The sequence below is a fragment of the Scyliorhinus torazame genome, chromosome 21 (genome assembly GCF_047496885.1).
Source record: "Scyliorhinus torazame isolate Kashiwa2021f chromosome 21, sScyTor2.1, whole genome shotgun sequence".
Lineage (NCBI taxonomy): Eukaryota > Metazoa > Chordata > Chondrichthyes > Carcharhiniformes > Scyliorhinidae > Scyliorhinus > Scyliorhinus torazame.
This window is the reverse complement of record NC_092727.1, coordinates 13480106-13502313: the sequence shown is the minus strand read 5'-3', so window position 1 is coordinate 13502313 and position 22208 is coordinate 13480106. Positions and strand designations below refer to the sequence as shown.

Below are 22208 nucleotides of genomic sequence, written 5' to 3'. Positions count from 1 at the left end.
CACACAGACAGTGACCCAAGCCGGGAATCGAACCTGGGACCCTGCCGTTGTGAAGCAACATCCTGTTCGACTTAAAGATACAAGCCCATTTAGCATCAGTGGATCAAAATGAAAACCGCAAAAAATAAAGAAAAGGGAAATAAAGGAATCAACAGAAGGACCTTTACACTCTCATACCCTCCACCTCACTCTCTGTTCCTCCTTCCTACACGGGACCTTTACACTCTCATACCCTCCATCTCACTCTCTGTTCCTCCTTCCTACACCCCCCCACACTCTGACCCTTACTTCCACTCTCACTGTCCCTTCTTTTTGTCCCTATCCTACCTACTCTCCCCTCCCTCACTCACCCCATACTCCCGCCCCTCCCTCTCTCCCTTCCTCTCCCTCCCATTTCCTTTCCCTCTACCTGTCCATCATCACTTCCCCTCTCTTTTTCCCTCCCCTCTCTCTGTCCCTCCTCCTCCCTATCTCCCTCCTATTCTCTCTCCACTTTGCGCTCTCTCCCTGCCCTCCACACAGCCACCTTCCCTCTCTCCCCAAACCCCTCCCTCTCTCCTTTTTACTCTCCTTCCTGTCCTCTTACCTTCCCTCTCTCCGTCCCCCCTCTCCTCACACTGTCCCTCTCTCTCTACCTCTCCCTCCCAGACCCTCCCCATCCCTCAACCTTCGCTCACTCCCTCCTCTTCTCTGCCCAACCCTGTGCTCCTCTCCTTTCACCTCTGCCTCCCTCTCTTCCGCCCTCCTTCTCCGTCTCAATCCTTCCACTCCCATCTCTTCCCTCCCACCTGCTCCCTATCACTGCCCCTACCTCCCCGTCCCCTCCCTCGATCCACATCCCTCCTTTCCGTGCCTCCCTCACTCTCTACCCCTTCTTCTCCCTCACTCTCTCCATCCTTCCCTCTACCTCATTCTCTCTCCATCCCTCCCTCTCCCTCACTCCCTCCCTGCCATCCCATCTCTCCATCCCAACCTCTCTCCCTCCTCATCCCCCCACCACGCTTCCCCACACCTCCCTCTCCCCCACACCCTTCCCTCTCTCCACCTCTCTTCCACCCCATCCTCTCCCACCTCACTTCTTTCCCATTCCTCCCTCCACACCTCCCTATCCCTCAGCCCACCCTCCCCCACATGTTCCTCCCTCCTCTCCCTCCCCATCTCCCTCAGTTTTCTTCCACCCCACCCCTTTCCCGCTCCCTCTACCCCAACCCTCCATCTCCTGCATCTCTTCCTCTCCAACCCCACCCCCTCCTCCCTCTCCTCCCTCCCTCTCCTTCCACCCCTCTCTCTCCCCATCCGTATCGCCCCTTCTTCCCCCCCTGCATCTCCCCTCCCCCCGCACCCCTCCCCTCCCCTCCCTCATCGCCCCAATCCCTACCATCTTCTCCAACTCACCTCCCCGCCATCTCCCCATTTCCCCTGCCCCCTATCTACCCCACCCCTCCCTCCCCATCTCTCCCACTCCTCCCGCCCCATCTCCCCACCCCCTCCCCATTCCCCATCTCCACTCCCCATCTCCCACACCCACCCTAAACTCCCCATCTCCCTGAGCCCCCCTCCCCATTTCCCTGACCCCCCCTCCCCATCTCCCCCCGGCCCCTCCCCATCTCCCCCAGCCCCCTCCCCATCTCCCCCAGCCCCCTCCCCATCTCCCCACCTCATCTCCTCCACTCCCCAGCTCGCCCACCCCCCTCCCCTCCCCATCACCCACCATCCCACTCACCCCCATCCCCCTCCCCGAGCCCCCTCCTCTACCCACATCACCCCACCTGCCCGTCCCCCTCTCCCCGACCCCCTCTCCCCGACCCTCCTCTCCCCACCCGCCCGTCCCGCCTCTCCCCCCGCCCGTCCCCCTCCCCCTTCTCCCCCGCCCCCTCCCCATCTCCCGCTCCCCATCTCCCCCCGCACCCCTCCCCCCGCACCCATCCCCATCTCCCCCACTCCATCTCCCCACCCCCTCCCCATCTCCCCCACCCCCTCCACATCTCCCCCGCACCCCTCCCCATCTCCCCCCGCACCCCTCCCCATCTCCCCCGCACCCCTCCCCATCTCCCCCCGCACCCCTCCCCATCTCCCCCACCCCCTCCCCATCTCCCCCACCACCTCCCCATCTCCCCCACCCCTTCTCCCCATCTCACCCCCTCCCCATCTCCCCCCCCACCCCATCCCTATCTCCCCCGCACCCCTCCCCATCTCCCCCCGCACCCCTCCCCATCTCCCCCCGCACCCCTCCCCATCTCCCCCCGCACCCCTCCCCATCTCCCCCCGCACCCCTCCCCATCTCCCCCCGCACCCCTCCCCATCTCCCCCCGCACCCCTCCCCATCTCCCCCCGCACCCCTCCCCATCTCCCCCCGCACCCCTCCCCATCTCCCCCCGCACCCCTCCCCATCTCCCCCACCCAATCTCCCCCATCCCCTCCCCATCTCCCCCCTCCCCATCTCCCCCCTCCCCATCTCCCCCCCTCCCCCCACCCCCTCCCCATCTCCCCCCCACCCCCTCTCCCCCACCCCATCTCCCCCCACCCCCTCCCCCCACCCCCTCCCACCCCCTCCCCATCTCCCCCCCACCCCTCTCCCCCCCACCCCCTCCCCATCACCGCCACCCCCTCCACATCTCCCCCACCCCCTCCCCATCTCACCCACCCCATCTCCCCCCACCCCCTCCCCATCACCCCCACCCCCTCCCCATCTCCCCCACCCCATCTCCCCCACCCCTCCCCATCTCCCCCACCCCATCTCCCCCCCGCACACCTCCCCATCTCCCCCACCCCATCTCCCCCACCCCCTCCCCATCCCCTCCCCATCCCCTCCCCCCCCATCTCCCCCTACCCCCATCCCATCTCCCCCCCAACACCTCCCCATCTCCCCCGACCCCATCTCCCCCCCACCGCCTCCCCATCTCCCCCAGCCCCCTCCCCTTCTCCCCCAGCCCCCTCCCCATCTCCCCACCTCATCTCCTCCACTCCCCAGCTCGCCCACCCCCCTCCCCTCCCCATCACCCACCATCCCACTCACCCCCATCCCCGAGCCCCCTCCTCTACCCACATCACCCCACCTGCCCGTCCCCCTCTCCCCGACCCCCTCTCCCCGACCCTCCTCTCCCCACCCGCCCGTCCCGCCTCTCCCCCCGCCCGTCCCCCTCCCCCTTCTCCCCCGCCCCCTCCCCATCTCCCGCTCCCCATCTCCCCCCGCACCCCTCCCCCCTCCCCCCGCACCCATCCCCCCCACTCCATCTCCCCACCCCCTCCCCATCTCCCCCACCCCCTCCACATCTCCCCCGCACCCCTCCCCATCTCCCCCGCACCCCTCCCCATCTCCCCCGCACCCCTCCCCATCTCCCCCCGCACCCCTCCCCATCTCCCCCCGCACCCCTCCCCATCTCCCCCGCACCCCTCCCCATCTCACCCCGCACCCCTCCCCATCTCCCCCCGCACCCCTCCCCATCTCCCCCCGCACCCCTCCCCATCTCCCCCCGCACCCCTCCCCATCTCCCCCCGCACCCCTCCCCATCTCCCCCCGCACCCCTCCCCATCTCCCCCCGCACCCCTCCCCATCTCCCCCCGCACCCCTCCCCATCTCCCCCCGCACCCCTCCCCATCTCCCCCCGCACCCCTCCCCATCTCCCCCACCCAATCTCCCCCACCCCTTCTCCCCATCCCCTCCCCATCTCCCCCCCTCCCCATCTCCCCCCTCCCCCTCCCAATCTCCCCCCCACCCCCTCTCCCCCACCCCATCTCCCCCCACCCCCTCCCCCCACCCCCTCCCCATCTCCCCCCCCACCCCTCTCCCCCCCACCCCCTCCCCATCACCCCCACCACATCTCCCCCACCCCATCTCCCCCACCCCCTCCCCATCTCACCCACCCCATCTCCCCCCACCCTCTCCCCATCACCCCCACCCCCTCCCCATCTCCCACCACCCCCTCCCCATCACCCCCACCCCCTCCCCATCTCCCCCACCCCTTCCCATCTCCCCCACCCCATCTCCCCCCGCACACCTCCCCATCTCCCCCACCCCATCTCCCCCACCCCCTCCCCATCTCCCCCATCCCCTCCCCATCCCCTCCCCCCCCCATCTCCCCTACCCCCATCCCATCTCCCCCCCAACACCTCCCCATCTCCCCCGACCCCATCTCCCCCGACCCCATCTCCCCCCCACCGCCTCTCCATCTCCCCCCCACCCCCTCCCCATCTTCCCCTCCCCACCCCCTCCCCATCTTCCCCTCCCCCACCCCCTCCCCATCTCCCCCACCCCCTCCTCCCCACCCCCCACCCCACCCCCTCCTCCCCACCCCACCCCACCCCCTCCCCTCCTCCCCACCCCACCCCCTCCTCCCCACCCCCCCCCACCCCCTCCTCCCCACCCCCCCACCCCCCCACCCCACCCCCTCCTCCCCACCCCCCCACCCCACCCCCTCCTCCCCACCCCCCCACCCCCTCCTCCCCACCCCCCCACCCCACCCCCCCACCTCCTCCCCACCCCCTCCTCCCCACCCCCTCCTCCCCACCCCCCCTCCTCCCACCCCACACCCCCTCCTCCCCGCCCCCCCTACCCCATCCTCCCCACCCCCCTCCTCCCCACCCCCCCTACCCCATCCTCCCCACCCCCCTCCTCCCCACCCCCCTCCTCCCCACCCCCCTACCCCATCCTCCCCACCCCCCTCCTCCCCACCCCCCTCCTCCACACCCCCCAACCCCCTCCTCCCCACCCCCCAACCCCCTACCCCCTCCTCCCCACCCCCCAACCCCCTACCCCCTCCTCCCCACCCCCCCAACCCCCTCCTCCCCACCCCCCAACCACCTACCCCCTCCGCCCCACCCCCTCCTCCCCACCCCCCAACCCCCTCCTCCCCACCCCCCAACCCCCTCCTCCCCACCCCCTCCTCCCCACCCCCCCACCCCCTCCTCCCCACCCCCCCATCCCCTCCTCCCCACCCCCTCACCCCATCCTCCCCACCCCCCTCCTCCCCACCCCCCAACCCCCTCCTCCCCACCCCCCAACCCCCTACCCACCCCCCAACCCCCTACCCCCTCCGCCCCACCCCCTCCTCCCCACCCCCCAACCCCCTCCTCCCCACCCCCCAACCCCCTCCTCCCCACCCCCCACCCCCTCCTCCCCACCCCCCACCCCCTCCTCCCCATCCCCTCCTCCCCACCCACTCACCCCATCCTCCCCACCCCCCTCCTCCCCACCCCCCAACCCCCTCCTCCCCACCCCCCAACCCCCTCCTCCCCACCCCCCAACCCCCTACCCACCCCCCAACCCCCTACCCCCTCCGCCCCACCCCCTCCTCCCCACCCCCCAACCCCCTCCTCCCCACCCCCCAACCCCCTCCTCCCCACCCCCAACCCCCTCCTCCCCACCCCCCAACCCCCTCCTCCCCACCCCCCTCCTCCCACCCCCTCCTCCCCACCCCCCACCCCCTCCTCCCCACCCCCCACCCCCTCACCCCATCCTCCCCACCCCCTCACCCCATCCTCCCCACCCCCTCACCCCATCCTCCCCACCCCCCTCCTCCCCACCCCCCACCTCCCCCACCCTCCTCCCCCCACCCCCCCCACCCCCCTCCCCCCACCCTCCTCCCCACCCCCCTCCCCACCCCACCCCACCCCCTCCCCACCCCACCCCTCCTCCCCACCCCACCCCTCCTCCCCACCCCCCCCACCCCACCCCTCCTCCCCACCCCCCCCCACCCCACCCCCTCCTCCCCACCCCCCCCCCACCCCACCCCCTCCTCCCCACCCCCCCACCCCACCCCCTCCTCCCCACCCCCCCACCCCCTCCTCCCCACCCCCCCCATCCCACCCCCCCACCTCCTCCCCACCCCCTCCTCCCCACCCCCTCCTCCCCACCCCCCCTCCTCCCACCCCACCCCCCCCTCCTCCCACCCCCTCCTCCCCACCCCCCCCTCCTCCCACCCCACACCCCCTCCTCCCCACCCCCCCCTACCCCATCCTCCCCACCCCCCTCCTCCCCACCCCCCACCCCCTCCTCCCACCCCTTCCTCCCCACCCCCCACCCCCTCCTCCCCACCCCCTCCTCCCCGCCCCCCACCCCCTCCTCCCCGCCCCCCACCCCCTCCTCCCCACCCCCCCCCACCTCCCCACCCCCCCCAACCCCCCCCCACCCCAACCCCTCCTCCCCACCCCGACCCCTCCTCCCCACCCCCCCACCCCCCCACCCCACCCCCTCCTCCCCACCCCCCTCCCCACCCACCCACCCCACCCCCCCCACCCCCTCCCCCCCACCCCCCACCCCACCCCACCCCCTCCTCCCCACCCCCCCCCTCCTCCCCACCCCCCCAACTCCCACCCTCCTCCCCAACCCCACCCCCCTCCTCCCCACCCCCACCCCCCCTCCTCCCCCCTCACCCCCCACCCCCCTCACCCCCCACCCCTTCCTCCCCCCTCACCCCCCACCCCCTCCTCCCCACCCCCTCCTCCCCACCCCCCCACCCCCTCCTCCCCACCCCCACCCCCTCCTCCCACCCCCCACCCCCTCCTACCCACCCCCCCACCCCCTCCTCCCCACCCCCACCCCCTCCTCCCACCCCCCACCCCCCTCCTACCCACCCCCCACCCCCTCCTACCCACCCCCCACCCCCTCCTCCCATCCCCCCCACCCCCTCCTCCCACCCCCCCCACCCCCCCCACCCCCTCCTCCCCACCCCCCACCCCCTCCTCCCATCCCCCCACCCCCTCCTCCCAACCCCCCCACCCCCTCCTCCCATCCCCCCCACCCCTCCTCCCCACCCCCACCCCCTCCTCCCATCCCCCTCACCCCCCTCCTCCCATCCCCCCCACCCCCTCCTCCCATCCCCCCCACCCCCTCCTCCCATCCCCCCCACCCCACCCCCACCACCCACCCCCTCCTCCCATCCCCCCCACCCCCCCACCCCCACCCCCCACCCCTCCTCCCATCCCCCCCACCCCTCCTCCCCACCCTCCTCCCCACCCCCCCACCCCCACCCTCCACCCCCCACCCCCTCCTCCCCACCCCCCCTCCCCACCCCTCCTCCCCCCCCACCCCCTCCTCCCCACCCCCCCCTCCCCACCCCTCCTCCCCACCCCTCCTCCCCCCCACCCCCACCTTCCCCCCACCCCCACCCCCCCCACCTCCCCCCACCCCCCCTCCCCACCCCTCCTCCCCCCCACCCCCACCTTCCCCCCACCCCCCCACCTCCCCCCCACCCCCACCCCCCCACCTCCCCCCCACCCCCACCCCACCCCCCTCCTCCCCACCCCCACCTCCCCACCCCCTCCTCCCCACCCCCTCCTCCCCCCCACCCCCACCTCCCCACCCCCCTCCTCCCCACCCCCTCCTCCCACCCCCCTCCTCCCCACCCCCCACCCCCTCCTCCCACCCCTTCCTCCCCACCCCCCACCCCCCTCCTCCCCCACCCCCCCATCCCCTCCTCCCCGCCCCCCACCCCCTCCTCCCCGCCCCCCACCCCCTCCTCCCCACCCCCCCCCAACCCCCCCCACCCCAACCCCTCCACCCCACCCCGACCCCTCCTCCCCACCCCCCCCACCCCACCCCCTCCTCCCCACCCCCCTCCCCACCCACCCACCCCACCCTCCCCACCCCACCCCTCCTCCCCACCCCCCCCACCCCCTCCCCCCCACCCCCCACCCCACCCCACCCCCTCCTCCCCACCCCCCCCTCCTCCCCCACCCCCCCAACTCCCACCCTCCTCCCCACCCCCACCCCCCCTCCTCCCCCACCCCCACCCCCCCTCCTCCCCCTCACCCCCCACCCCTTCCTCCCCCCTCACCCCCCACCCCCTCCTCCCATCCCCCCACCCCCCCCACCCCCTCCTCCCCACCCCCACCTCCCATCCCCCCACCCCCTCCTCCCAGCCCCCCACCCCCTCCTCCCATCCCCCCCACCCCTCCTCCCCACCCCCACCCCCCCCCACCCCCTCCTCCCATCCCCCTCACCCCCTCCTCCCATCCCCCCCACCCCCTCCTCCTCCCATCCCCCCCACCCCCTCCTCCCATCCCCCCCACCCCCTCCTCCCATCCCCCCCACCCCCTCCTCCCATCCCCCCCACCCCTCCTCCCCACCCCCACCCCCCACCCCCTCCTCCCATCCCCCCCCCCACCCCCCACCCCCACCCCCACCCCCTCCCCCCACCCCTCCTCCCATCCCCCCCACCCCTCCTCCCCACCCCCCCCACCCTCCTCCCCACCCCCCCACCCCCACCCTCCACCCCCCACCCCCCCCTCCCCACCCCCTCCTCCCCACCCCCCCTCCCCACCCCTCCTCCCCCCCACCCCCACCTTCCCCCCACCCCCACCCCCCCCACCTCCCCCCCACCCACCCCTCCTCCCCCCCACCCCCACCTTCCCCCCACCCCCACCCCCCCCCACCCCCTCCCCCCCACCCCCACCCCACCCCCTCCTCCCCACCCCCACCTCCCCACCCCCTCCTCCCCACCCCCTCCTCCCCCCCACCCCCACCTCCCCACCCCCTCCTCCCCACCCCCCCACCCCACCCCCCCACCCCCTCCTCCCCACCCCCCCACCCCACCCCCCCACCCCCTCCTCCCCACCCCCCCACCCCCTCCTCCCCCTCCCCTCCTCCCCACCCCCCCACCCCCTCCTCCCCACCCCCTCCTCCCCACCCCCCCACCCCCCCACCCCCTCCTCCCCACCCCCTCCCCACCCCCCCCTCCCCACCCCCCCCCCCTCCCCACCCCCCCCCCCACCCCCCCCCCTCCCCACCCCCCCCCTCCCCACCCCCCCCCCCCACCCCCCCCCTCCCCACCCCCCCCCTCCCCACCCCCCCCCCCCACCCCCCCCCCTCCCCACCCCCCCCCTCCCCACCCGCCCTCCCCACCCCCCCTCCCCACCCCCTCCTCCCCACCCCCTCCCCTCCCCACCCCTCCTCCCCACCCCCTCCTCCCCACACCCCCCACCCCCTCCTCCCCACACCCCCCCTCCTCCCCACACCCCCCCTCCTCCCCCCCACCCCCACCTCCCCACCCCCTCCTCCCCACACCCCCCCTCCTCCCCCCCCACCCCCACCTCCCCACCCCCCCACCCCCACCTCCCCACCCCCCCACCCCCACCTCCCCACCCCCCCACTCCCTCCTCCCCACCCCCTCCTCCCCCCCCACCCCCTCCTCCCCCCCCACCCCCTCCTCCCCACCCCCTCCTCCCCCCACCCCCTCCTCCCCACCCCCTCCTCCCCACCCCTCCTCCCCACCCCTCCTCCCCACCCCTCCTCCCCACCCCCCCACCCCACCCCCCCCACACCCCCTCCTCCCCACCCCTCCTCCCCACCCCCTCCTCCCCACCCCCCCACCCCACCCCCCCACCCCCCCACCCCCCCTCCTCCCCACCCCCCCCTCCTCCCCACCCCCCCCTCCTCCCCACCCCCCCCTCCTCACCCCCCACCCCACCCCCCCCTCCTCCCCACCCCCCCCTCCTCCCCACCCCCCTCCCCACCCCCCACCCCACCCCCTCCCCACCCCCTCCTCCCCACCGCCCCTCCTCCCCCCCCTCCCCACCCCCCTCCTCCCACCCCCCCTCCCCACCCCCCACCCCACCCCCTCCCCTCTCTCTGTCCCTCCTCCCCCTCTCTCTCTGTCCCTCCTCCCCCCTCTCCCTCCTCCCCCTCTCTCTCTGTCCCTCCTCCCCCCTCTCCCTCCTCCCCCTCTCTCTGTCCCTCCTCTTCCCCTCTCTCTCTCTGTCCCTCCTCCTCTCCCCCTCTCTCTCTCAGTCCCCTCCTCCTCTCCCCCCTCTCTCTCTCTGTCCCTCCTCTCCCCCCTCTCTCTGTCCCTCCTCTCCCCCCTCTCTCTGTCCCTCCTCTCCCCCCTCTCTCTGTCCCTCCTCTCCCCCCTCTCTCTGTCCCTCCTCCCCCCCCTCTCTGTCCCTCCTCCCCCCTCTCTCTGTCCCTCCTCCCCCCTCTCTCTGTCCCTCCTCCTCCCCTCCTCTCTCTGTCCCTCCTCCTCCCCCCTCTCTCTGTCCCTCCTCCTCCCCCTCTCTCTGTCCCTCCTCCTCCCCCTCTCTCTCTCTGTCCCTCCTCCTCCCCCTCTCTCTCTCTGTCCCTCCTCCTCCCTCTTCTCTCTCTCTGTCCCTCCTCCCACCTCTCTCTCTCTCTGTCCCTCCTCCTCCCCCCTCTCTCTCTCTCTGTCCCTCCTCCTCCCCCTTCTCTCTCTGTCCCTCCTCCCCCCTCTCTCTCTGTCCCTCCTCCTCCCCCCTCTCTCTCTGTCCCTCCTCCTCCCTCCTCCCCCTCTCTGTCCCTCCTCCTCCCCCCTCTCTCTCTCTGTCCCTCCTCCTCCCCCCTCTCTCTCTGTCCCTCCTCCTCCCCCCTCTCTCTCTCTCTCTGTCCCTCCTCCTCCCCCTCTCTCTCTCTCTGTCCCTCCTCCTCCCCCCTCTCTCTCTCTCTGTCCCTCCTCCTCCCCCCTCTCTCTCTCTCTGTCCCTCCTCCTCCCCCCTCTCTCTCTCTCTCTGTCCCTCCTCCTCCCCCTCTCTCTCTCTGTCCCTCCTCCTCCCCCCCCTCTCTCTGTCCCTCCTCCTCCCCCTCTCTCTCTGTCCCTCCTCCTCCCCCCTCTCTCTCTGTCCCTCCTCCTTCCCCCTCTCTCTGTCCCTCCTCCTCCCCCTCTCTTGCTGTCCCTCCTCCTCCCCCCTCTCTTTCTCTCTCTGTCCCTCCTCCCCCTCTCTCTCTCTCTCTGTCCCTCCTCCTCCCCCCCCTCTCTCTCTCTGTCCCTCCTCCTCCCCCCTCTCTCTCTGTCCCTCCTCCTCCCCCCTCTCTCTCTCTCTGTCCCTCCTCCTCCCCCTCTCTCTCTCTCTGTCCCTCCTCCTCCCCCTCTCTCTCTCTGTCCCTCCTCCTCCCCCCCTCTCTCTGTCCCTCCTCCTCCCCCTCTCTCTCTGTCCCTCCTCCTCCCCCCCCTCTCTCTGTCCCTCCTCCTCCCCCTCTCTTGCTGTCCCTCCTCCTCCCCCCTCTCTTTCTCTCTCTGTCCCTCCTCCCCCTCTCTCTCTGTCCCTCCTCCCCCTCTCTCTCTGTCCCTCCTCCCCCTCTCTCTCTCTGTCCCTCCTCCCCCTCTCTCTCTGTCCCTCCTCCCCCTCTCTCTCTCTGTCCCTCCTCCCCCTCTCTCTCTGTCCCTCCTCCCCCTCTCTCTCTGTCCCTCCTCCCCCCCTCTCTCTGTCCCTCCTCCCCCCTCTCTCTGTCCCTCCTCCCCCCTCTCTCTGTCCCTCCTCCCCCCCCTCTCTCTGTCCCTCCCCCCTCTCTCTCTGTCCCTCCCCCCTCTCTCTCTCTGTCCCTCCCCCCTCTCTCTCTCTGTCCCTCCCCCTCTCTCTCTCTGTCCCTCCCCCCTCTCTCTCTCTGTCCCTCCTTCCCCCTCTCTCTCTGTCCCCCCTCCTCCCCCCCTCTCTCTGTCCCTCCTCCTCCTCCTCCCCCCCTCTCTCTGTCCCTCCTCCTCCCCCCCTCTCTCTGTCCCTCCTCCTCCCCCCCTCTCTCTGTCCCTCCTCCTCCCCCCCTCTCTCTGTCCCTCCTCCTCCCCCCTCTCTCTCTCTGTCCCTCCTCCTCCCCACTCTCTCTGTCCCTCCTCCTCCCCACTCTCTCTGTCCCTCCTCCTTCCCCCTCTCTCTGTCCCTCCTCCTCCCCCTCTCTTGCTGTCCCTCCTCCTCCCCCTCTCTTTCTCACTCTGTCCCTCCTCCCCCTCTCACTCTGTCCCTCCTCCCCCTCTCACTCTGTCCCTCCCCCCCCTCTCACTCTGTCCCTCCCCCCCCTCTCACTCTGTCCCTCCTCCCCCTCTCACTCTGTCCCTCCTCCCCCTCTCACTCTGTCCCTCCCCCCCCCTCTCACTCTGTCCCTCCCCCCCCCCTCTCACTCTGTCCCTCCCCCCCCCTCTCACTCTGTCCCTCCCCCCCCTCTCACTCTGTCCCTCCCCCCCCCTCTCACTCTGTCCCTCCCCCCCCCTCTCACTCTGTCCCTCCCCCCCCTCTCACTCTGTCCCTCCCCCCCCCTCTCACTCTGTCCCTCCCCCCCCCTCTCACTCTGTCCCTCCCCCCCCCTCTCACTCTGTCCCTCCCCCCCCCCTCTCACTCTGTCCCTCCCCCCCCCTCTCACTCTGTCCCTCCCCCCCCCCCTCTCTCTCTCTCTGTCCCTCCTTCCCCTCTCTCTCTCTCTCTGTCCCTCCTTCCCCTCTCTCTCTCTGTCCCTCCTCCCCCTCTCTCTCTCTGTCCCTCCTCCCCCCCCTCTCTCTCTCTCTCTGTCTGTCTGTCCCTCCTCCCCCCTCTCTCTCTCTCTGTCTGTCCCTCCTCCCTCTCTCTCTGTCCCTCCTCCCTCTCTCTGTCCCTCCTCCCTCTGTGTTGCTGTCTGCCTCAGTCCTGCGCGCTGTGTGTCTGTTGCGCTCTGAATGCTGGTCCGTAGCGGCTTCTATTCCGGTCGGAGAGCCGGGGGAGGGTGGCGGGGAAACGTCGCTGCCTCCATTCACACTGCCTCTGCCTCCCTCAACTCCAGCAAAGACACCAAGAACTCTCCTGGAGGAGGAATCCAGACGAAGCAGCAGAGAAAGACACATTGAATCGCAGAGCAGGATCACCCTGGTGCTGGCAGAGGAAATCACCTGCTGAAACTGACACGCCAGCAATTTCAGCCGCAAGCCCAGTGAAACAGGATGGACATTGGAGGATTATTCGGCATTTAAATGGATCTTTTTTTCCCTGGGATTAGTGCAGAAGCGGCGAGCCGGCCAAATCTGATGTTACGCCTAAAGTTGCATTTTAATGTTGCAATCCTGCGCGATAGAATGTAGCCAAACTGGGAGGATTTGCCTTTTTTAAAGGGGTTGCAGTTTATTTCCCTTTGCTCTACAACTGGGCTGGGAGTGAAGGGTCCGGAGTTTGTCCCATGCACCAGATCCCTTGGCAAGTTGGCCATTGCTCTGTGTGTGTGCCCAGGCTGCAGGGTGCCCATGGCTCTGCTGCTCTCTGCCGCCTTCAGCCTCTTAGGGGGCCCCTCGGCCCCGGCGGCTGCTTTTCCCGACGTGGGCTGGATGGCCCTCCTGCTCTTGTTCGCCGCCTCCCTCGCCACCGTGCTGACTTGGCTGGTGCAGTACTCGCTCGGGATCCTGCGCCGGGACGCCCAGCAGCGCCCCTCTCCTGCCAGCCTGGGACTTTGGAGCTGCCTCGTCAAACTGGGATGCTCCCGGGAAGACAGCGCCTCGGCTTCGGGACTCAAGCGTTTGGTCACTTCCCTGTTCTCCTTCAAATCCTTCAGGGATAACTGGCAGAGAGCGTGGATCAAAGCATTGAACGAGCAGGCTTGTCGAATTGGGGTAGGTTACTGTATTCTCATAGATCTGATGGTGCAAGCCCCCCCCCCCCCCCCCCATATCCTGTTGACTATGGGCCAATCTCCCCATCGGACCAGCTTCTTCCCCGCTGTTACCAGACTCCTAAATGACCCTCTTATGGACTGACCTCATTAACACTACACCCTGTATGCTTCATCCGATGCCGGTGCTTATGTAGTTACATTGTATATTTTGTGTTGCCCTATTATGTATTTTCTTTTCCTCCCTTTTCTTCCCATGTACTTAATGATCTATTGAGCTGCTGGCAGAAAAATATTTGTCACTTTACCTCCGTACACGTGACAATAAACAAATCCAGACCAAGCTGGTTGGCTATGCTGGGCCCAGTCCACCGGTTTATCATGGACCTCCAGTGTACCCTGTGTAAAGTGGAGAGCTCTTGAGTCGTTTTCTTGCGTTCAAATTGCTGGATGTTTACAAGTTGTGATTTGAGATTGATACATTCCACTACTGCAGGTGCAGATATATCATAGACTGTTGGGCATCCATGAGTTTGGAGATTGCAGAGTTCTCTCATGTCAGAAGCAGCAAGAATTTAACACTCATTGTGCAAAGACTTTCTGCAGGCACCGGTGACCGTAATGCAGGGCCATTATAACATTGGAACTTGTAACTCACCAGCATATGTTGGAGATATTGGCATCTGTGTTCTATGTAGCATTGTCCATTCTTTTCATCTTTTTACTTGGGCCATAAGATGTAGGGGGATGAGTAGGCCTTTCGACCTATTAGATCTGCTCCGCCATTGAAAGATATCGTGACTGATCTGATAATCCTCAACTTCACTTTCCTGCCTTATATCCATTTCCCCTGATTCCCACCCTGACTAAAAATCTGTCCCTCTCGGCTTTAAACCTACTTAACGACTCAGCCTCTACAGCTCTCTGCGGTAAAGAATGCCACAGAGAAGAAATTCCTCCTCCTCTCTCTGAAATGGGCTGTCCCCTCACTCTGAGATTATGCCCTCTGGTCCTAGACTCTCCCACAAGAGGAAACAACCTCTCAGCATCTACCCTGTCAATCCTCCTACCTTTTCCTGAATTGGTCCTGGTTCAAGTACCGCTCCATGGGCACTGACCTCGCCCAACATTGTAATTTGCTTAAAAGTCCTCATACAAGAGTTAAGACCTTAAGTGTTTGGCCCTTGAGTGCATCACATGTGGGCTTGATTCTGTTAGCACACCCCCCCCCCCCCCCCCCCCCAAAGAAAATGTCCATCCACAGAACTTGCCATCAGGAATCATCGATTGGCAATCAACTGTGGGAAGAATTTATGAGCTTGTCCAAACACTAACTTGGGGATGCTGAGAGCAAATTCCTTCTGCACAGACTGGGATTTCTGCCCCCTCAAACCTGTGCAGCTTGGCAGAAGCGCACATGGTGCATTTAACCCTCTGCTAAACAACTATATCACCATAATCCTAAGTAAGTAACCTGCTGAAAACGTAGGTCTGGCCTTGGGGCATATTACTCTAGAGGTTCATTTTTTGAAGATTATAATGTCTTCAGTTGGGAGTACATTTTGAAGAGTTACTTTACGAATGTTTAACCAATGTAGAGTAATAATGAAAGGAAAATTCATCAGTAAGCAATGCACAGGATAATAACTGGTTACCCATAAGTTAAAGGGCACCTGTTTTGAGTTGTATATATTCGGTACAATCATACATCCATTATTATGTCCCTTAAGTACAATATCCAAATGTAATTAATATGGTGACCTTTAATTGACCCATCACCTTATTTATAGTTTGTGCCTCCTGATTTATCCAGAATCACTCTGATAGTTATAATTGGTTGGATTCTGGTTCATGCTGGTAAACCTCCTGATTGCACCCTGCACAGTGAGCAGGGACGTTTATGTGTGATGTTGGGAGTCTAAACGTGACGTTTTGCTGATCGTGGGTGACTTATGAAGTCTGTTAGCTGCCTGACAACACTGGGCTGAAAACATGGTCCTTTTCCCCCAGTTTGAATTCAACCCAGGCTGAGGGATGAACGATTTCTGAACAAATCGACCTTGGATGCCAGAAGCCACTTCCTGATAGTTGAGGGCCAAAGTCATAGAACTGCCCACAATTGGTCTGCAATGAGCAACCTCACTCAGAGTGCCCTGTGCGGGAAATGGAAATGTTACATTGCAGCTGTAGGTATCAACTTCTGAGGTTTGGTTAGACCAGTTTGTTGGATAGAAGTGAGATTTGCTGTGTCTGATTCCTGACATGTAAATGCTTCACTCTCATACTGAATGCTACAGATGGAAAATTCTCCATTCACAGAATTGTTGTTCCTTTCACTGAGCACAACTTCTTGAAAGATCTATGACTTAGAAATACTATTGGTGACAGCAGTGGGCCAACACAATCTATTATATAATTTATAGATGTAAATAATGTATTTTAGATCATATGGAACATTTGGCAGCATGGTGGCATTGCGGATAGCACAATTGCTTCACAGCTCCAGGGTCCCAGGTTCGATTCCGGCTTGGGTCACTGTCTGTGCGGAGTCTGCACATCCTTCCTGTGTGTACGTGGGTTTCCTCCGGGTGCTCCGGTTTCCTCCCACAGTCCAAAGATATGCAGGTTAGGTGGATTGGCCATGATAAATTGCCCTTAGTGTCCAAAATTGCCCTTAGTGTTGGGTGGGGTTACTGAGTTATGGGATAGGGTGGAGGTGTTGACCTTGGGTAGGGTGCTCTTTCCAAGAGCTGGTGCAGACTCGATGGGCCGAATGGCCTTCTGCACTGTTAATTCTATGATCTATGATTAAGGCCATTAGATGTAGGAGCAGAAGGAGGCCATTCGGCCCACTGAGTCTGCTCTGATATTCAGTGAGATCATGGCTGACCTGATGTGACAATCCTCAACTCCACTTTCCCACCTTATCCCCATAACCCTCGATTCCCTCACTGAGTAAAAATCTGTTTCTCTCAACCTTGAGCATACTTAATGACCCAGCCTCTGCAGCTCTCTGCGGTAAAGAATTCCACAGATTCACTACCCTCGAAGAGAAGAAATTCCTCCTCATCTCTGTCTTAAATGGCTGCCCCTTACTCTGAGATTATGCCCTCTGGTCCCAGACTCTCCCACAAGGGTAAACAACCTCTCGGCATCTATCTTGTCAAGCCCCCTGAGAATCCTGTTTGTCTCATGTGTTCGCTATTCTGACCAAGTCATCAAATGTTGTGCATTTTGCTGTATGCTTCTCGGAAGTGTCACGTTTATGCCCTACCATGCTTCACTACATTCTTTCATTTATTATGAGCAATGCTATGGCCGATGGTCTGGTTTATTTTAAACAGATTAATATCAGTGTTAAAATAACATGGGTGCTCAACAATGGCATAACTTTGTGAGAAACTCCCAACCATTTCTGAGCACATCAGCAGTGAAAGGGTTACTGCACAGATTCACCACGATTATACTAGGGCTCAAAGGGTTAAATTCTGAAGATAGATTACGTCAATTTGGCTTGCTTTGCCTTGAGTTTAGAAAGTGGACGTCTGACCTGATTGAGTTGTTTAAAATGATTAAGGAATTTGATACGGCAGTCACAGTGAAGATATTTCCACATCAGGGCAGATTTCCAGAAGGGGAGGGCTGTAATTTAACATTACGGATAGATCATTCCGGAATGGGGGTCATTTAGAATGCAGTTGGTGTGACAAACCTTCACTGTCTGGTGTTGCCTCCTCTGAGCCAACCTCAGTTAAAGGTGTGGCTCATTGAAGTGTGACTTTATTTTTAATTATTCTTTCACGGGAAATGGGCAACGCTGACTAGGCTGGAATTTATTATTATTTTAAAAAATAAATTTAGGGTACCCAATTCATTTTTTCCAATTAAGGGGCAATTTAACGTCGTCAATCCACCGACCCTGCACATCTTTGGGTTGTGGGGGTGAGACCCACGCAAACACGGGGAGAATGTGCAAACTCCACATGGACTGTGACCCAGAGCCGGGATCGAACCTGGGACCTCGGCGCCGCGAGGCAGCTGTGCTAACCACTGCGCCACCGTGCCGCCCTACTAGGCTGGAATTTATTGCCCATCCGTAAACGGGCTTGAGAAGGTGCTGTTGCAGTCCGTGTGGTGTAGGTACACCCACAGTGCTGTTAGGGAGGGAGTACCAGGATGTTTGACCCAGTGACCGTGAGGAATGGCGATACGTTTCCAAATCTGGGTGATGTACGGTTTGGAGGGAAACTTGAGGGGAGTGGTGTTCCTTGCATCTGCTGTCCCTGTCCTGCTTGGTGGTAGAGATCACAAATACGGAAGGTGCTGCAGTGCATCTTGTCGATAGTACACACTGTTGCCATTGTGTGTCAGTCGTGCAGGGAGTGAATGTGGATGGGGTGCCAATCAAGTGCGCTGCTTTGTCCTGAATGCTGTCAGGTCTCCAGAGTGTTGGTGGAGCTGCACTCATCCGGTAAGTGGAGAGTATTCTGTCACATTCCTGACTTGCAGATGGTGGACAGGCTTCAGGGAGACAGGAGATGAGTTACTCACCACAGAATTCCCAATCTCCACCCTGCTCTTGTCACCACAGTACTGGAAATATATCGCCGTTCCTTCGCTGTCGTTGGGTCAAAATCCTGGTACTCCTCCCTAACAGCACTGTGGCTGTACCTACACCATGTGGACTGCAGCGGCTCAAGAAGGCTGCTCGCCACCACCTTCTCAATGGCAATTAGGCATGGGCAATAAATGCCGGCCTAGGCAGCGATGCCCACATCCCTTCTATAAACAATAATTATATAGCCAGTCGAGTTCAGTGTCTGGTCAATGGTAATCCCCCCCCAGGATGTTTATAGAGGGGTATTCAGCGATGGTAGTGCCATTGTTTGTCAAGGGAGATAGATTCTTTCTTCTTGGGGGTGGTCAGTGCCTGATAGTTGTGTGGCGTGAATATTAATTTTCAGCCCAAGCCTAAATGTTGTCCAGGTCTTGCTGCATGTGGACACGAATACAGAGGAGTTGTGAATGCTGCTGAACATTGTGCAATCATTGTCAAATGCTGCCTTGATATCAAAGGCAGTGACTCTCACCTCACCTCGAGTTCAACTGTTTAGTCCATGTTTGGACAAAGGCTGCTCACAGAAAATGGGAGCATGTTACTTTCATTCTTTTTACTTGTTCTGAAAGACTGTTGTGACCTAACCACACTACTCCGCTCTCCTCCAGTCCTGTGTGATGGTGGGACATGAAAGTCATACATGTTGCTAGTGAATGTGGGACAGTAGCTGAGCTGTGGGGAATTGAGTGACATTGAACACCAGCACTGTTCGACAAACATGGTGCAGTGGTGAGGAAATCCAGAAAGTGTGGATTTCAAAATGAGGTAAATAAATGTCATCCATCCCTTGGATCCACTAAGATCCAATGCATTACAGGGCAAACTGACCGGCCAATTGTAAATCCCGCCCAATGAGTATTAAACATTTTCCTTAATGGATGAGCAATCCAAACCTAAAAATGACTTGCTCCTAATTACAGCAACTTTTCATTGATCTAGAGTCTTTTAGCACAGTAGAACTAGTACAGTAAACATCCCGTGGTGTTCGCTGTAAGGTTGGAAGAGATATGCCGGGTGCCGCGAGTTTAAACAGTTTCAACCCTGTTCCCACTAGTCAGGCCCACAGCACACAAGCTGCACTAACTGACGTGGAATTTACAAATCTCACTTTAGAGATGATGCAGGATAACTAATGTGTGAAATACAGTGTAGGGATTGAGGCAATTTTCTGGGACATAGAAAATGTTACTCTCTGCTAACCTATTCCGTACCAGATAGGAAATCGTAATATGTTTCCTTTCTCAATATTAAATTCCTTCACCTCAATGCCCGGGATGCAGAGACACAGTGTGCCCTCATGTCCCACCTACGAGGCTGCACTCAGAACTGATGATCAATTGTGTTACTCACAATTTGAAGGTCTGGCACACTTGTGGAAAAAGAAGCAGAAAGAGCCACCAAGGGCTTGTGGTCAACAGGTTTTGGGGCGTTTATTTATTTGTTCTTTGGATTAGCCAGCAAGTCAGCATTTGTTGCCCACCCCTTGAGAAAGTGGTGGTGAGCTGCCTTCTTGAACCGCTGCAGTCCATGTGGTGTAGGTACACCCACAGTGCTGTTAGGAAGGGAGTTCCATGATTTTAACTTCAACGACAGTGAAGGAACGGTGATATATTTCCAAGTCATGGTGGTGTGTGGATATTGGGGGACGGGGACGGGGGACGCTTGCAGCTGGTGGTGTTCCAATGCGTCTTCTGTCCTTATCCTTCTAGGTGCTGTCAAAGGAGCAGAGTTGATGCAGTGCACCTGGAGATGGTGTACACGGCTGCCATTGCCGAGGTAGTGGTGGAAGTGAATGTGTAAGGTTATGGATAGGGTGCCAGTCATCATTAGAACACAGGAGATTGGAACACAGGACATTGGAACACAGGACATTGGAACACAGGACATTGTATGAGAAATGAGCACGGTGTTTCTCACAATTGGAACATAGGACATTGGAACATAGGACATTGGAACATAGGACATTGGAACATAGGACATTGGAACATAGGACATTGGAACATAGGACATTGGAACATGGAACATTTGGGACATTGGAACATTGGAATATAGGACATTGGAACATGGAACATTTGGAACATGCAACATTTGGGACATTGGAACATTTGGGACATTGGAACATTTGGGACATTGGAACATAGAACATTGGGACATTGGAACATTGGAACATTTGGAACATTGGAACATTTGGGACATTGGAACATAGGACATTGGAGCATTTGGGACATTGGAACATAGGACATTGGAGCATTTGGGACATAGGACATTGGAACATAGGAACACAGGATTAGGAGCAGAAGTAGGCAATTCAGCCCTTCGAGCCTGCTCTGTCATTCAATCAGATCATGGCTAATCCCTTCCTGGTATCAAAGCCCCGCCCCCTCCCTGTCTGTTCCCCATATCCATTTAACCCTTCTTAAAAATCAGAAAAATATCTATCTTCCCCCTTGAAACCATTTAATGATTCAGACACCGCACTAGTTCCACACATTCACTTCCCTCTGCGAGAAGTAGTGCCTCCTCGACTCAGTTTTAAATCTACCCCCTTTCAACCTATATCCGTGACCTCTTGTTCTAGATTGCCCCACAAGGGGGAACATTTGGTCTATCTTTACTTTGTCAACCCCTTTTAGTATCTCATACACCTCAATCAGATCCCCTCTCATCCTTCTAAACTCGAGCGAGTATAAGCCCAAACTGTTTAATCTCTCCTCGTACGTCAACCCAATCGTCCCCGGAATCAATCTAGTGATTCTCCTCTGAACTGCCTCCAATGCCACCACATCCTTCCTCAAATAAGGAGACCAAAACTGGACTCAATGTAGTCTCACCAACACCCTATACAATTGCAACAATACTTCTCTACTTTTATACTCTAGGAGTTATCGCTGACATTTTATTTGCCTTTCTTATTACATTTTGTACCTGTACACAGACTTTCTGTGATTCATGAACAATGCCACCCAGATCCCTCTGTTCCAGTTCAATTTGAATCTGCTTTCCATTTTGGAAATTTGTCTGATCATTTTTTCGGCCAAAATTGATAACCTCACAGTTATCCACATTAAACTCCATCTGCCAAATTTTGGCCCAATCTCCTAGCCTATCTATATCCGTTTGTAAAATCTGTATCTCCTCTTCACTGCCTGCTTTCCCACCTGTTTTAATATCATCTGAAAATGTTGCTATGTTACACTCTGTCCCTGTTTGCAGATCATTTATATAGATTGTAAAGAGTTGAGGTCTGAGGACTGATCCCTGTGGCACCCCGCTAATTACAGTTCGCCAGCCAGAGAAGGACCCGACCCTCTGCTTTCTGTCAATCAGCCAATCCTCAATCCGATCTACCCGGAACCCCCTGCAATCTCGCCTTCTGGATCAATCTTTTATGCGGAACCTTGTCAAATGCCTTCTGGAAGTCTAGATATGGCACATCCACAGGTTTCCCATTATCCACCTTGCTGGTTACATCCTCAAAGAACTCAAGCAAGTTTGTCAAGCATGACTTGCCCTTCATAAAACCATGCTGACAATGGTGGAGTGAGCTTTGTCTTTCCAAATGTTCAGTCATCTCCTCCTTTAATGATTGATTCAAGCCCACCAGAGGTCAAGCTAACCGGCCTATAGTTTCCTACCTTTTGCCTCTCTTCATTTTTGAATAGGGGAGTTACGTTAGCGTGTTTCCAATCCACTGGAACATTTCCAGAATCCAGGGAGTTTTGAAATATCATAACCAATGCATCACACTACCTCTGCTGCCACCTCCTTTTACCCTGGGGTGCAGGCCATCAGGTATCGGAGACTTATCTGCCTTTAGTCCCATTAGTTTATTCAATACCTTCTCCCTAGTGATGCTTATTGCACTAAGTTTCTCTGCATTAACCACAGTTCTTGGAAAACTTATTATTATCTGCCGTCACGGCGCCGAGCTCCCAGGTTCGTTCCGGCTCTGGGTCACTGTCCGTGTGGAATTTGCATGTTCTCCCCGTGTTTGCATGGGTTTCGCCCCCACAACCCAAAGCTGTGCAGGCTAGGTGGATTGAAATGAAATGAAATGAAAATTGCTCATTGTCACAAGTAGGCTTCAAATGAAGTTGCTGTGAAAAGCCCCTGGTCGCCACATTCCGGCGCCTGTTTGGGGAGGCTGTTACGGGAATCGAACCGTGCTGCTGGCCTGCCTGCAAAGCCAACGATTTAGCCTGTGCTAAACCAGCCCCTGGTGTGGATTGGCCACACTAAATTGCCCCTTAATTGGAAGAAATGAATTGGGTACTCCAAATTTATAAAAATAAATTTAAATTA

General features: G+C 61.1%; 1 protein-coding gene across 2 annotated transcripts in view; it reads left to right on the top strand.

Moving 5' to 3' along the window:
• The first annotated feature begins 12296 nt into the window (after nucleotides 1-12296).
• Nucleotides 12297-22208, top strand: part of c2cd2l (c2cd2 like) — a 137774-nt gene continuing 127862 nt past the window's right edge. Inside the window, exon 1 of one of the 2 annotated variants that reach the window (XM_072486521.1) lies at nucleotides 12297-13289. In XM_072486521.1, coding sequence (XP_072342622.1) covers nucleotides 12927-13289 — 363 coding nt within the window. In that variant the 5' untranslated portion in view covers nucleotides 12297-12926. The remainder of the gene's footprint in view (nucleotides 13290-22208) is intronic. The other variant, XM_072486522.1, reaches the window with a different exon arrangement.